This window comes from Anopheles coluzzii, chromosome 2 (assembly GCF_943734685.1).
Source record: "Anopheles coluzzii chromosome 2, AcolN3, whole genome shotgun sequence".
NCBI classification, from domain to species: domain Eukaryota; kingdom Metazoa; phylum Arthropoda; class Insecta; order Diptera; family Culicidae; genus Anopheles; species Anopheles coluzzii.
Window position 1 is genome coordinate 101,415,569 of NC_064670.1, and position 13,260 is coordinate 101,428,828.

The following is a 13,260-nucleotide window of genomic DNA, read 5'->3' on the forward strand; positions in this document are numbered from 1 at the left end:
TATGCTTTTAAGGTACAGGACAGGTTTGAGAATCATTGTAGACATGGGTTCGGGATCAATTCCGGGGATGGTATGGTTTCAGTATCAGTTACAGAACCGGCATGAGTTGGGGTTTAGTTCCAGAAGGTTAGGTATGTAGTCATGAGCAGTTTCAAGGCCGAAATGAGTTGAAGATATGTTCCAGGGTCGGTATGAACTTGGGATCAGTTCATGGGCCAGTATGGGTTTGAGATCTATTCCAGGATCGGTATAGATTCAGTAATTCTTCCAGGAACGATGGGGGTTCATTTTTAATTCGACAACCGTAATGGGTAATTCGTAATTTCGAGGAATTCGACAACCGTAATGGGATGGGTATCATCAATTCCCAATCTGACATGGGTTTCAAAGTAATTCCAGAACTGCAGATTTAGGAGCAGTTCCAGAGCCTTTATGGGTTCGGGAGTGAGTTAGAGGACCGCTGTAAGTGAGGAATAGTTGTCCGGGTCCAATACAGGTTCAGGTTCTGTTCTAAGGACCGGTATAGATAGATCAGTTCCAACACTGATGTGGGTTCGATGTTAGTTGAAGGACTGGTAGAAGGGTCGGGGATCATTTTCAAGACTGATATGAGTTAGGGATCAGTTTCAGAATCGTTATGGGTTAGCGATCATTTCCAGTAATTCGCGATATGGGTGCATCATCAGTTTCACTTCCCCATCGATTGCTGGGGAATTAAATGTTCTATAAGTATCTTTGCTAGCTCCCTGGCCTGGTTATGTACTCTCGAAATTATTTTACGCAGTCGAGCCAAAGACAATGTTTTTTTTAGTTAAACACCACACTGTAACCTACATCTTATCAGCAAGACTACGCTCAGCGAGCATTCTTAGTAGTAATTTCATTGTAGCCCTAAACGATATCAAGCAATACGTTGGCGCCGATTACAAACCGTAAACAAACCGTAGGTACAACACCACCAACACTACTGCCTGTCGCTCACGAAAGCTCTCGGTGTGTTATTCCCCCCTATCACCCTAGCACGATACGCAGAGCACGTTTTGTAACAACAGAACTTGCCTGAAAAGGGTGACTTTCCCGCCCGGTCACCAATAGCTCATCATCGTTGATGCATTGACGTCGGCACTGTACACTGTGGCCTTTTAAAAGCGCTCCCAAACATCTCCGTGAGTTCCATTCGTTTGCCATTAGTCTGGTGGATCGGTCTTGGCACAGTTAGGCACACGATGACACGACGCTGAGTGGGTTATGCCGGTTGTGTGAAACGTGTTTTTGCGACGGTCGCGCGTGATTCCCCCAAAAACGTCAGCCGTTTGGAGAGAGAGAGAGAGAGAGAGAGAGAGAGAGAGAGAGAGAGAGAGAGAGAGAGAGAGCAACCAGATATCTACCTGCGTTTTTGGAGGGGTGAGAGAGGGTGCGTTTTTATAGCTCGATGCAGGTGAATGCTGTCTAGGGGTGGTGGTATAGAGCCGTGTGTGTTTTGAAGATCATTAGTACGATCGAGCGGTGTGTGGTGAGTCGAAGTTGTTTTGAAGTTCGCTGTGTGTTTGCTTTGAGTTGTCTGTGTTTGAAGAAAAATTTGAAATAATCAAAATAGTTCAAAACAGTGTAAGCTGCAGTTGAAAGTGAAATGTAATGTGAAAAGGAAGAGATTGAGGCAATCAAATCGAAAACGGCGCCTTGAGTTGTTTGCTCAGCTGATAGCAAAGCGCCAGCGGAACACCGATTGAGTTCCCGTTTCCAGGAATGAATTAGAAATTTGCAACACTCATCCTTCCACATAATTGACTTATCACTCAACGATGGCTGCCAATGGGCTGTACACCATCCGTGGTGATGACGATCAAACATCTGTCCGTTGCATTGTTGACTCAAAAGTAAGCACAACTGCCCTATCTATCTATCTATGCAACGTCCTATCTAAATGCATACTTTCTTCCCCATCCCCGCACACAAGGAGGAAATTGCACTCTCAACACTCGGCTTGGATGACGCACCGACCCCGACCGGCAAGGCGAAGCAATACGGCGCCATGAAACGATACACCTCGATACTCGTCATCAACGGATGCGTTGCGGTGTTTTTTGCATTCGCCACGAAACGCTTCATTCAGCATGGTAAGGGTAGGTGGGTTTGAAGGACGCGCGTTTCGAATACAATCTCCGATCTCTAATCGTAGAGCGAAACTGCCAAACGAACTGCGGCATGCAGTGGTGCGACGGGTACGGGATGTTGGTGCTTCTGCTTGCGTTTGCCTACGCCGGGATGCTTTACTTTCTGCTCTTGAAGCCCATCTGCGGACCGCCACTCTCCAGGAAGTTTGCCCCGGTTGCAGCCCTTTGCCAACGGACGTTTCGCTTACGCGCTGTAAAACTCTCCCTCGGTGCGATCGTGCTACTCGGGCTCGCGATATTCCTGTACTTTGACACGCGTGACGACACCATCCGATTGATGCCGCTCACGGGGATGGTTGTGATGCTGGCGCTCTCCTTTCTGGTCTCGAAACACCGCCGCTCCATCAACTATCGTCCCGTGTGTGCGGGTCTGCTCGTGCAGGCGCTGCTCGGCCTGATTTGCATCCGCTGGGACGTAGGGCGAGCCATTTTCTCCTGCATCGGTGCAAAGGTTGACACCTTCCTGAGCTATTCCTCCGTCGGTGCTGGCTTCGTGTACGGCGATGCACTCATCAACCGGTACGCCGTGTTTGCGTTTGCCGTGCTGAGTGTGATCTACTTCTTTAGCTTCTTCATCTCCGTGCTGTACTATCTCGGCGCGATGCAGTGGGTGGTGCTGAAGCTCGGGTGGATCCTCCAGTCGCTCATGGGAACGACGGTTTGTGAAGGCATTATGGCGGCGGCTAACATCTTTCTCGGCATGAGCGAAACACCACTCATCATCCGACCGTACGTGAAGGATCTAACGCACTCGGAGCTGCACTCCGTAATGGCATCGGGGTTTGCGACCGTCTCGGGGACGGTGCTGGCCGCCTACATCTCGTTCGGCGCCAGCCCGGGACATCTCGTGACGGCGAGCGTCATATCCGCACCGGCCGTGCTGTGCGTGGCGAAGATCATCTATCCCGAGGTGGAGGAAAGCAAAACGACGTCTGAGAACATTCAAATCGAAAAGTCGTTAGTATTGGTGTGATCGGCTGTAGAAGAGGTAACTGTAATTAAATTACCTTTTTCCCCGTTTGTCTGTAGCACCGATTCGTCTGTTGTTGATGCCGCCTGCAATGGTGCCAGTTCGGCCACCTCACTCATCCTCGGCATCATTGCCAATCTGATCGCGTTCGTGTCGTTTGTGGCGTTCTGCAACGGCGTGCTGGCCTGGCTCGGCATGCTGGTGGGAGTGGACGGCGTTTCGTTGGAGTGGTTCTGTGGCTACATCTTCCGTCCCCTTGCGTTTGTGATGGGTGTGTCCTGGAAGGACAGTGAGCATGTGGGGCAGGTGATCGGCATTAAGACGGTGGTGAACGAGTTCGTCGCCTACCAGCGGCTAGGGGAGCTCATACGCAGCGAAATCATAACGGTAAGAGTGCAAGATAAACGGCTCGCGCTGAGTACAGGATTATCTTTCTTCCTTTTCTTTATCAGAAACGATCGGCAACGATAGCGACTTACGCGATTTGTGGCTTTGCAAACCCCAGCTCGTTGGGAATTATGATAGGGGCGATGAGTGCGATGGCACCGGAACGGCGCAGCTCCATTACTGCCGTGTCGTTTCGTTCCTTTATTACCGGTTCGGTTGCCTGCTTCATGACCGCGTGCATCGCAGGTAAGAAGCAAGCGAAGGAAAGCTTTCTTTCATTATGCGTTCATGACGGTTTGTACAAATTTGCCTCTTTCTATCCTACAGGACTTCTTATCGACGACTTTCAAGGGTCGAATGGTACACCGCTCAATATTTCGACTTCATTAAACTCTACTTTATAAGACTCAAAACTGATGGGATATTCACGTCAACTGTAAATAAAAAGTATTAATTATAGTTTTACTCGAATAAAGCCATGGTGCTGCTGTGCTGTGTTTACAATACATTTATTCACGAGCAAGCCAAATAATCATCCTGTCCATCCTTCCTGTTTGTCTTTCAAAATACATGAGCCTCAATCCTACTACAGGGTGGGACGATGTGGGGTGGTAGTTAATACGAGTGGAATGTGATGTGGGCGTTCTACACGGGGGGGGTTGATTGATTATACAGCACGATATAACTTGTTGCATCTTCCGTTTTAGAAAATTGAGCAAGTCGTAGCATCACTTTACGCAAGTAGGAGATTGAGCTTCTACAGCCAGCTATAACACACGGTAAGCACCTTTACGGGCGGGGGAATCGATCGTTGGCCAGATCTAAGCGCAAACACACTCAAACCAATTGCACGCACGCGAAGCCAGCTTCAACTTAATATCACTGTTTTGCGCCACTGCCTTTCAACCGAAACTAAAACACAGCTAAAACTCAAACTGACACTACAATCAATTAGCTATTTGGATCAGTCCTATACACACACACATGCTCCTAATACCCTCTCTTTCTCGCTTCACGACATAGACAACAAATTAAAACATGATTTAAACAAAACTTAAAAGCATTAACCAGATAATACACCCTTTGTAAGCGTAATTGGGTAGCAGCCGGCCGGATCGACGGTTCTTTGTTTCGGCGTTTTTGTTGCCCCCTCCCAGCGCGCAGATCTCAAGGCAATCCGTGCAGATCGTACCGCGTGTAAAGGTTCTGCGTACGATCGTACACGTTGCGCGTGACGGACAGCATTTCCGGCAGCAGCTTCATCGCACCGGCCACATCCATGCACACCCGCTCGAGCAGCTGGTCCCTCGTCGGCAGCGCGTACATCGCTACGGTGGCACCCTTCCGGATGAGCCAGGGGTGAAATTGAGCAAGCGTATCGTTGTACGCGGCCTGGCAGACGCCGTTCGTCTTGCCGTCGCCCTCCAGCTCACCGAGCCGCTTCAGAAACTCTTGTATAAAATCTGCAATTTGACGGATACGCATCGATATTCCATTAATGGGGCAATTACATTTCAAATAGTAGCCACGTTGCGGGTGATAAAACAAAAACAAACGGTTGCTTGAAAACCGGACACGGTGGCACGGCAGTATAAGATAAGATAAGCGTGCACACAGATGCATTTTTTGCAGCCCACGGTGCCCACACTCACCCAGCCCACGGTGAAGCCGTAGCAGTGTCCGGCTGCCCGAGACGTAGTCTTTCTTGTTGAGCAAATTCGACTCCTGCTCGTACTGCATCATCGTGCGGATGGTGAGGAAGCTGTCCGCATTTTCCTTGCCGCGCAGCTTCTCCAGGATTTCCACCTTTTCCTTCACGTCGCTGCTCACGAACCCGAACACCGTCCCCATCAGCTGGAAAAATCTACAAATTTGGGAAGGAGGGAGCGTGAGCGGGATGTGTGATAAGATTCGATCGTGGGCAATCATGATAAGCGTTTCTTACTTGTACAGCTCCTTGAACGCTTCCAGGTACTGGTCCACGTACACATCATCCTCCTCGACCAAACTTTCCGTAAACTTGGCGTGCACCTTTTGCAGATCGAACTTTTCCACCGACATGATTGTTGTGGTGTGTAGAAAATCTAGAAAAAAAACAAGACTGCACAAACCCGGCACACAACACTACTGCGCTAGCACGGTGGAGCGATATGTTGCTTGATCGATTTGTGTCCCACGAGAATAAAGCTCGCGGAAAACGGAAAAACTGAAAACACTACACAAAGGAAAACAGCCCAGACAAGGCGGGTGAGCGTGTGCGATTGTTGTTCTTGTGCAAAAATGACAACACAGCTGTTCCCTCCTACCCCCACCCCTACCAATACAGTCTTCGGCAGCCTTTCGGACGATTCCGTTCGCGTTGTAATAAAACGTCGCACGCGGCAAAACATCGCAACCCTCCAACCGGCGCGTATAAACCAACGGTGCAAGAAAACTAATCGCGTCAAGCAAACGATGTTTCCGGCGGTCGGCTTCGAGCTGTCATTGCGCGAATTGTCAACTGTCAGCTTTCTTTCCGGTCCAAGATGGTAAGCGATGTTGTCGAAGATTTGCTGCGCTCGTCCAAAAATTGTCGCTAAAATCGGTGAAGTTGTGCGCGGTGGGCAGTGAAATTGGTCAAAACACGGCGAGCATGTCCGCGAGCATCGATGGCACCAGTGCCGCAGGCGGCTGGGTCGTAATTTTTCACGAAAATGGGTGAAACTTTACGCCGTCTGCCACATGTTTATCTTGTGTGTGTGCTTCGCGTCGTGGGTAATGGTGCTGCTGGCGGCAGTGGTGGTGGTGCTGGAGGGAATGCTGAAAATGTGCCCAAGTTAAGCCCAGCGGCAAGCTTCACCGGTTTTTTCACGCGACAATTGTGGCGAATTGTGAAGGAGAATGAAATGGTGCAAAGAGAGGGTTAATGTGTCTTCGTTCTGTTACAGTCGTCTTTCACCAGGTTCGTGGAGACTGGCCGCGTTGCCAAATGCGCTGTTGGAAAATACAAGGGACGCCTTGTAGCTATCGTCAATGTGATTGATCAGAATCGGGTAAGTTTGTTGCGATTAATGCCACCCCGGTGGGAAAGTTTGATTCATTTTAGTTCTCACAATACACACACACACGCCGGTGAACCGTCCAGAGGCAGAGGCAGACAAGATGCGGGTCGTGTGGTGATTTAACCTACGATTCAATGATGATGTTTTCTACGGAAAACAAGAACTAATTAGGAAGAGCCGTCTGAAACGTACCTGAAGTAGCGCTTCCAGAACTGAAGTTTTGTTGCCAAAAATGTCCCACACTTTGCGAACAATCAAAGCGATTGTCTTGGTTTCCGTCGTGTTTCGTTTAGTCACTAAATCCGGCATCTCTCTCGCTATCCGCAGGTACTGATCGATGGCCCCACCAGCGGCGTTCCCCGTCAACAGTACGCCGTGAACCATCTGCATCTGACGAAGTTCCGCGTGCGCTTCCCGCATACTGCCCGTACCCGTCTGGTGCGCGATGCCCTCGAGAAGTTCGACATCAGGAAGAAGTTCGAGGAGACCAGATGGTACGAGCGTTCCGTCGCCAAGGCAAAGGTGAGTGTTGCTAAGCAAGTGTGCCCAAGTACGTCGTGTGTGTGTTTGTCGTTCGTTCCTACCACCGTTCCATCCGTGATGAACCTTTTTGCGTAAATATAATTTACATGATAGGAAATGCCGGCTGATACAAACATGAAGCCAATTCTGTTCTGAAATGGAAGTAAAAATACTATTTAAAATGAAAACACCACACAGCACTAGACGACGCCCTTATCGTTCCCTGCTCCATGCTCGTGCGATCGTTATTTTCTCAATGCTAACTTTATTTCTCTCAATCTCTTCTCCCGCCTCGTATAGCGCTTCAGCATGAACGATTTCGATCGCTTCAAGCTGCGTCTTGCCCGCCGCGAACGTAACGCCATCGTCAGCGCGCAGTACAAGAAGATGAAGAAGGTGGTCGTCAGCAACGGTATGCTGTTCGGCAAGCCGCGCAAGGGTACGAAACCGCTGCCGTCGAAGCGCGAGAAGAAGCCCGAGGATGCCGCCAAGAAGAAGAAGAAGAAGGTCAAGGCCCCCAAGAAGGAGGCGGGCAAGAAGGTCGCGGCCAAGAAGTGAGAGCGGTGGCTAACGAATTACTACTATCGGGACGCAGCGGGAGTGTATAATTATTAAAAGCCGTTCAAAAGAGGAAGAAGTAAAACCAACCACGAAAAAAACACACAAAAACACTCAACGCTTCGATGTTCAAATCAATACAACATTCGTAAAGGGCGAGAGAAAGTGGCGCAGGACAGGATGAAGGGATGTTGAAGTAAAGAAAAAGATCCACACACACACAATTTTGAAAATTGAAAATACTTGAGGCAAGATACCGAAAGAATACGGTTAGCTATTGTTTCCACCCTTTCATGTGGATTATCTCTTTCCATGGGCAGAGAATTGAAATTTCTTTCCAATGAAAACCAGAATCTCGTTTGTGTTTTTGGCCTTTAAATTCTATATTTGCACATATTGGTAATTATAAATTTAACTCATTTGCTTTCTACTTTCTCTCCCTTCTGAAGTTCTCGCCTTCATTCGTAGCCTTATCGGTTGGTCGGGTTGATTGATTAGTTTCGTTTTCACATCCATCGGAACGGTTCCTGCCCACTCAATCTCGAAAGAACGTATCAGCTAGAAGAGTTTGAAAGAAAACAGGATTAAGCATAATGTTCAAGTACAATCCACCCGACCTAGCTTACCCTTAGAAGCAGCACAAGCATGCTCTGTTCGGCCAACCGACGTGCGATGCATGAGCGCATACCGTGGCCAAACGGAAGCACCAGGTGCGGATGCACTGGTTCCTTTGTCTCACGCATCCACCGTTCGGGGAGGAATAGCTGCGGATCACGAAAGTAAGCCTCCTGACGGCACGAAATCATGTTCTGCGTCACAATCACCGTTCCACGTGGTACTTGATAACCGCCGAGAACGTGGTCGCGATTAAGGATGCGTCCTACCCCGATGGAGATCGGATTGAGGCGTAACGTTTCCTTTAGAACCGCGCGACAGTACGAAGCTTCCGCTGGAAATTGAATGCCGAAGCACATTTAGCATTAAAATAAGGAAGCAGAAGAAATGGACTTAACTTACATCCCAGCACAGCCGCACCGATTCGATTTTCCTTTGGATCGGGAAGAATTTTCTTCGCCTCCCGGTACAGCCGGTCCTGTGCGGTGGCCCCGTGCAACCCCAAATGGTAGAGGGCGAAGGCGGTGGTGTAGCTGGTCGTATGCACACCGGCCAGCAGCAGATCCGAAGCCATGCCGATGATGTCGTTCAGCTCCAGGTTCGGATTGCGCAGGTACTCCTCCATGAGCGACTTGGAACCATGCTCGCCGCTTGCCAACCGTTGCTGGTCCTCGTTGAAGTAGAGCAGCTTCTGGGACACCAGCTCAACGGCCGTCATTTCCATAAACTCTTGCGCTTTGCGCAACCGTCTGTACGCAGGAGTTTCAAAGTAGCGCCACAGCTGGAAGCCCTGGTCGGTGGGCAGGATGCAGGAGTTGGTCGTTTCGGCCGATTCCATCAGGCGGGAGGAAAGTGAGCCCGGGTCCATCTGTTCCTCCGAGAAGCTGTCCAACCGTACGTCGAAGGCAAGCAAGCAGATCACTGGGAAAATAGGGTAGGTATCAGGCAAATGCTACCTCTTAGGGGAAAATGTTTAAATTTTTAATTAATTTCCCATACATTCCAGATTGAGCCGCGAGACCAGTGGCATAAAGTCCTCTATTAGGATGCTTTTGCCTGGCTCCGTTTGCGCTCTCAGGCGAGTAACGAACTCTTTCGTTATTTTGTCCGTGGCGGGCAGAAAATTGCGCACATTCTGCGGTGAGCTGAGGCCCTTCTGCAGCTCGGAGCGAATTTTCCACCATTCTGCACCGTTGCTGGAAAAAGTACGTACGATATTGCGTTAGCTCGTTTAAGCTATTTGTTGGCATTACAGTTGGCACACTTACGTCGGCAGCAGCCCGGCGGTGCGGTAAACGTTCGGACGATCCTTGCGATATTTTTCCAGCGCCGTGTGGCTCCGTCGCGACGGATACATGCCCGGTGTCCGATCGTCCAGCACGGTCGCCACATCGTCCGGATCGTAAAGCCACACAATATCCTGCCCCGGGACCATTGTTTCGCGCACGATCGAACCATACTGGCGGTATTTGTCCTCGCCGGAACGGTGCAGCTCATCGAAGCTGTAGCGTCCTGTGGAGCGATTCGATTAGGGTGGATGCCATCGTTCGAGAACGGCGCTGGAGCTGCTTACCTATACCCGGTATGTACTGGTACAGATTGCCCAGTCCGAGCGGTCCTCTTGGGCCGGGTATTTCATCGAAGCTTTTAACCGTCCTGAGCGGAGGGAGAAAAATGGTTCTTTTCTTGGCCACGCAAAAGCTGTTTAATTTCATTGTGGAACAAAACATACCTTTTCGAGGGTTCGTTGGCTACCGATGAAAAGCCACGCAAACGTTTCGTAATTTGTCTTGGAAGATTCATTGCTCTTTACAATATGTAAACAATAGTTTCTAACTTAAAAGGTCAAAGGCATCTTTTTAACCTATCCACGACACTAAGAAAATATTGAAAGAACAGTAAGGGCGCACCACAGAGATCACGGCGGTCCGTCGTTCGCGCAAGATCTGACAACAATGCAAGCCGGTTTACATCGATCAGCCTGCGCGATCGCGAGCGGCGATCGGTTTCGTTTCACGCACACCACTGTAAACTCTTTCCGTTTTGTCACAGATGATCGATACGACGGACCAATCTTATTGTATTTTGAATGTTTCAATGAACTACTATTTGGTGTATAATTTTAAATGAAATTAATCAACAAGAAGGCCTTTCCCTGAACGTATAATCGATCTATCAGTATCGTTCTTTAATGCTGAACGGTACGCGCTTTATGTGGGAACCTGCACGCACACAAACATTGCTTTACATTGGCCCATCGGCCAGCGCTACATAACCGATAGGAGAATGCATAACAAGCATAACAGACCGTGTCGTCGGGCTGACCTTGAATAATAACATGTGGAGTCAAAAAAAAAATTGGTGTGCGTGTGCCACCGCCCGGCGATCGCAGGCTTGCGATAATTTTAACAGCAAACCGTTGATTGATATTGAGCATTAATAGAGCGATTGAGTTATTTTCAAACTCAAGTGACACAGTTTTTGTAGGAAATAGGGCTTTAAAAAAAGATTGATTAACACAAGGCCTTTTAACACGTGGACAAAATACGTTCTAAAACTTGAGGAAATGCGTTCTTCAATTAACTTACGTTGCAGTGTGGCACGAGAAGCTGTTGAAAGAGCGACTGAAGCTGCAATTCCCCTTTTGAAATGAAACGCGAAATTATGCACGCTTGTTTACGTTTGTAAACGATTAAATAATTACAGCATTTGATAGCGATAATATGGGAACGGGAATATGGGGTAAAATGCACACTGCTAGCTGATTTTGTGCGGGTCAGTATTGAAACCTGCCTGCACCACTTGTGGCCTTGGCTTTCAGTGATTTATTGATTTCCCCCCATAGCAGGATAGTCAGTCCTACGCATGGCGGCACGGTTCATTCGGGGATTGAACCCATGACGGGCATGTTGTTATAGGGGTTTTCATGGGTTCTCATAGTTGTGGGAGACTTACTCGACTCTTTCCTATTGGTAGTGAACTTCATATATCGGAAATTTGACTCTATGGCACCTTTTTGGAAAGGATCCTTGGAAATTCCTATTGGATTTGTTCAACAAGGGTTCTATAGAGTTCAATTCTCGTTACATAAAGCTCATTTCATATAAGTAAGAGTAAATAAAGTGTCCCAAAGCTATTAGACCTCCTGGAAAACTCTGTAAGTCGTGCGGGAAGTCGAATGTTTACAATAATTTAAATTCTTTATTTTTATTAAAATCATAATTTTTATTACTAAGACATTTCTTTATTTGCGATTCCAACGCTCCAACCCACAATCTCCACAAATCTCCACTCACCACAACCGACCATCGCTCGGAATCATCATGGCGGGCGTCTCTGGCGGCTTCACCTTTTCCTCCACCGCGTTACAGTCCACAGTACAGACCACGATCTGAGACAGCTGGCCCTGGGAGTCTTCGGCCGGCACCACCACCACCGTATCATCGTTCGGATTCCACACCTGACGATTCTGCTCCCTGCGGCTGTGCGTGAACTTGAACGACCCACGGCTGCCATGCTTGGCGGGCTGCTGGCCACCCTGCTTGGCCTTCAGCACCGGCAGCGGTGCCATCGATTGGACGAGAATTACCTGCGAGTGGGTGGAGAGTACACGGGGTTGCAGTCGGTCCGAGGAGGACCGCTGGGAGAGTCGTAGATCGACAAGGGCGCCATTGTCCCCGCCGGGTGATTCTTGTTCTAGGCGCACGCGATGCTCGGCGGGCAGACAGTTCGAAGGGACTGCTTCGCTTGGGAGATCTTCTACGAGTGGGGGTGATGGTGGTGGTGGTGGTGGAACTTCTGTGGTTGTGGTTGGTGCAGCCGGGTACACCAGCTCGGGCAATGCTGGAAGTTGGTTGAAGTTACAATCGCTGCAGCCCACAGACGGTGGGCCATAGCTTGGGACCTCTGGAACGGTGGGGACTTCTGGGACAGTGGGGACCTCTGGGACGGCGGGGACCTCTGGGACGGCGGGGACCTCCGGGACAGTGGGGACCTCTGGGACGGGAGGGACATCAAGCAGCACACCCACAAGCTCATTCAAACTGTACAGTGGCTCTTGGGAAGGAACGGGACCTCCTACGACTGGAACTACCGGTTGCACATCGGTACAGAGTACTGGCGGCGGAGCTACTACTGGTTCCTGCGGCATTGGCAAAGGAACTGGAGGTACTGGAGGTACCGGATATACCAGCTCCGGTAGGGGTGGGAGTTGTGAAAAGACACAGTCAACACCACCCGGGCAGGGTGCTTCGGTCGAGCCAGGAAGTCCGTACACTTCGTGAGGAACTCCCGGTGTTGTTGGTGGCAGCGTTGGAGGTTCCGTCGGTGCTGGAGTCGTCGTGGTTGTTGTTGTTGGAGGTTCCGTAGTTGTCGTCGTCGTTGTTGTGGGAGGTTCCGTAGTTGTCGTGGTGGTGGTGGTGGTGGTGGTCGGAGGCTCGTAATGCGTCGGTGGATAAACGGCCGGCGGGTATGGGAAATCCGCCTGGCGCTTCACGATCGACTTGCCCAGGAAGCGCCGCAGCTGCGGATCTTGGTTGCGGACGTACTCCAGCTTCAGGTGTGCCTGCCGGTTGTAGTCGTGCGCCTCCTGGTCCCGGCCGAAGAAGTGATCACCGTTAAAGTCCAGCTTGTCACCCGCCGCATTCTCGATGTGGGTCGTCACCGTGACGGGGTCATCCTTCCCGGCGTAGTGAACGTTCGCCAGCTGCTCCACCGGGGATGTTGCTGCCGGCCCAACGGCCGTCGCTGTCGCAACGAATGCCCCCACAAGGAGCCAAATGACAAGCAACATCCTCTGCGGGGAACCCAAGCGAAAAGCTAATTCGAAGTTGTCGAAAACCTTGGGATCTGATGATACTACTTACCATTGCGTGCACCATTCGGGTGCGATTTGATATGGCGCTAGCGCCATTGCATTAGTTTTATACCTTGCCCCTCTCTCCCCGATGCCTGTTGTTTTGGAGGGGCACAGGGTCATCGGATCTTTCCCATC

The 13,260-nt window shown here is 49.9% G+C and overlaps 5 protein-coding genes across 6 annotated transcripts; 2 read left to right on the forward strand and 3 right to left on the reverse strand.

Annotated features, from left to right (window-relative positions):
- The first annotated feature begins 902 nt into the window (after nt 1-902).
- LOC120954027 (solute carrier family 28 member 3-like) lies at nt 903-4,041 on the forward strand. 2 transcript variants are annotated; one of them, XM_040374572.2, is made up of 6 exons: nt 903-1,877; nt 1,958-2,123; nt 2,180-3,131; nt 3,204-3,531; nt 3,597-3,777; nt 3,859-4,041. In XM_040374572.2, exons 1-6 carry the CDS (start codon nt 1,803-1,805, stop codon nt 3,933-3,935), a joined length of 1,779 nt encoding a protein of 592 aa, XP_040230506.2. In that variant the 5' UTR covers nt 903-1,802; the 3' UTR covers nt 3,936-4,041. The 2 variants fall into 2 exon arrangements, with proteins under 2 accessions (XP_040230506.2, XP_040230507.2); XM_040374573.2 differs by having other exon boundaries at nt 1,014-1,877; nt 1,958-2,117.
- LOC120954033 (ceramide-1-phosphate transfer protein) lies at nt 4,025-5,854 on the reverse strand. The gene is made up of 3 exons (XM_040374582.2): nt 5,477-5,854; nt 5,184-5,395; nt 4,025-4,994 (listed from the first exon to the last, which is right to left on the reverse strand). The coding sequence occupies exons 1-3, from the start codon at nt 5,590-5,592 to the stop codon at nt 4,699-4,701; spliced, it is 624 nt and encodes a 207-aa protein (XP_040230516.1). The 5' UTR covers nt 5,593-5,854; the 3' UTR covers nt 4,025-4,698.
- A 583-nt stretch (nt 5,855-6,437) lies between these two features.
- On the forward strand, nt 6,438-7,770 carry LOC120961438 (60S ribosomal protein L14; the record flags this gene model as incomplete). Its single annotated transcript, XM_040385155.2, has 3 exons — nt 6,438-6,563; nt 6,900-7,094; nt 7,395-7,770. Coding segments are annotated over 3 exons (579 nt in total), but the record flags the coding sequence as incomplete, so codon positions are not given.
- Nucleotides 7,771-7,777: 7 nt separating this feature from the next.
- On the reverse strand, nt 7,778-10,892 carry LOC120954028 (cytochrome P450 302a1, mitochondrial). Its single transcript, XM_040374574.2, has 7 exons — nt 10,000-10,892; nt 9,841-9,923; nt 9,536-9,779; nt 9,267-9,463; nt 8,670-9,188; nt 8,279-8,601; nt 7,778-8,210 (listed from the first exon to the last, which is right to left on the reverse strand). The coding sequence occupies exons 1-7, from the start codon at nt 10,068-10,070 to the stop codon at nt 8,064-8,066; spliced, it is 1,584 nt and encodes a 527-aa protein (XP_040230508.2). The 5' UTR covers nt 10,071-10,892; the 3' UTR covers nt 7,778-8,063.
- Nucleotides 10,893-11,529: 637 nt separating this feature from the next.
- Nucleotides 11,530-13,208, reverse strand: LOC120954029 (uncharacterized). The gene has a single exon (XM_040374576.2). It carries the CDS (start codon nt 13,057-13,059, stop codon nt 11,560-11,562), a length of 1,500 nt encoding a protein of 499 aa, XP_040230510.2. The 5' UTR covers nt 13,060-13,208; the 3' UTR covers nt 11,530-11,559.
- Nucleotides 13,209-13,260: the final 52 nt, after the last annotated feature.

Bases quoted from the DNA above. Each gene is read 5' to 3' on its own strand.
- LOC120954027 (XM_040374572.2), top strand. From the start codon at position 1,803: ATGGCTGCCAATGGGCTGTACACCATCCGTGGTGATGACGATCAAACA. The intron at 1,878-1,957 runs GTAAGCACAACT...CCCGCACACAAG, and splicing joins GTTGCATTGTTGACTCAAAA to GAGGAAATTGCACTCTCAAC. The intron at 3,778-3,858 runs GTAAGAAGCAAG...TCTATCCTACAG, and splicing joins CATGACCGCGTGCATCGCAG to GACTTCTTATCGACGACTTT.
- LOC120954033 (XM_040374582.2), bottom strand. From the start codon at position 5,592: ATGTCGGTGGAAAAGTTCGATCTGCAAAAGGTGCACGCCAAGTTTACG. The intron at 5,396-5,476 runs GTAAGAAACGCT...CCAAATTTGTAG, and splicing joins GCGTTCAAGGAGCTGTACAA to ATTTTTCCAGCTGATGGGGA. The intron at 4,995-5,183 runs GTGAGTGTGGGC...GTCAAATTGCAG, and splicing joins ACGGCTTCACCGTGGGCTGG to ATTTTATACAAGAGTTTCTG.
- LOC120954028 (XM_040374574.2), bottom strand. From the start codon at position 10,070: ATGAATCTTCCAAGACAAATTACGAAACGTTTGCGTGGCTTTTCATCG. The intron at 9,464-9,535 runs GTAAGTGTGCCA...TACTTTTTCCAG, and splicing joins ACCGCCGGGCTGCTGCCGAC to CAACGGTGCAGAATGGTGGA. The intron at 8,211-8,278 runs GTAAGCTAGGTC...AAACTCTTCTAG, and splicing joins TGCTTGTGCTGCTTCTAAGG to CTGATACGTTCTTTCGAGAT.
- LOC120954029 (XM_040374576.2), bottom strand. From the start codon at position 13,059: ATGTTGCTTGTCATTTGGCTCCTTGTGGGGGCATTCGTTGCGACAGCG.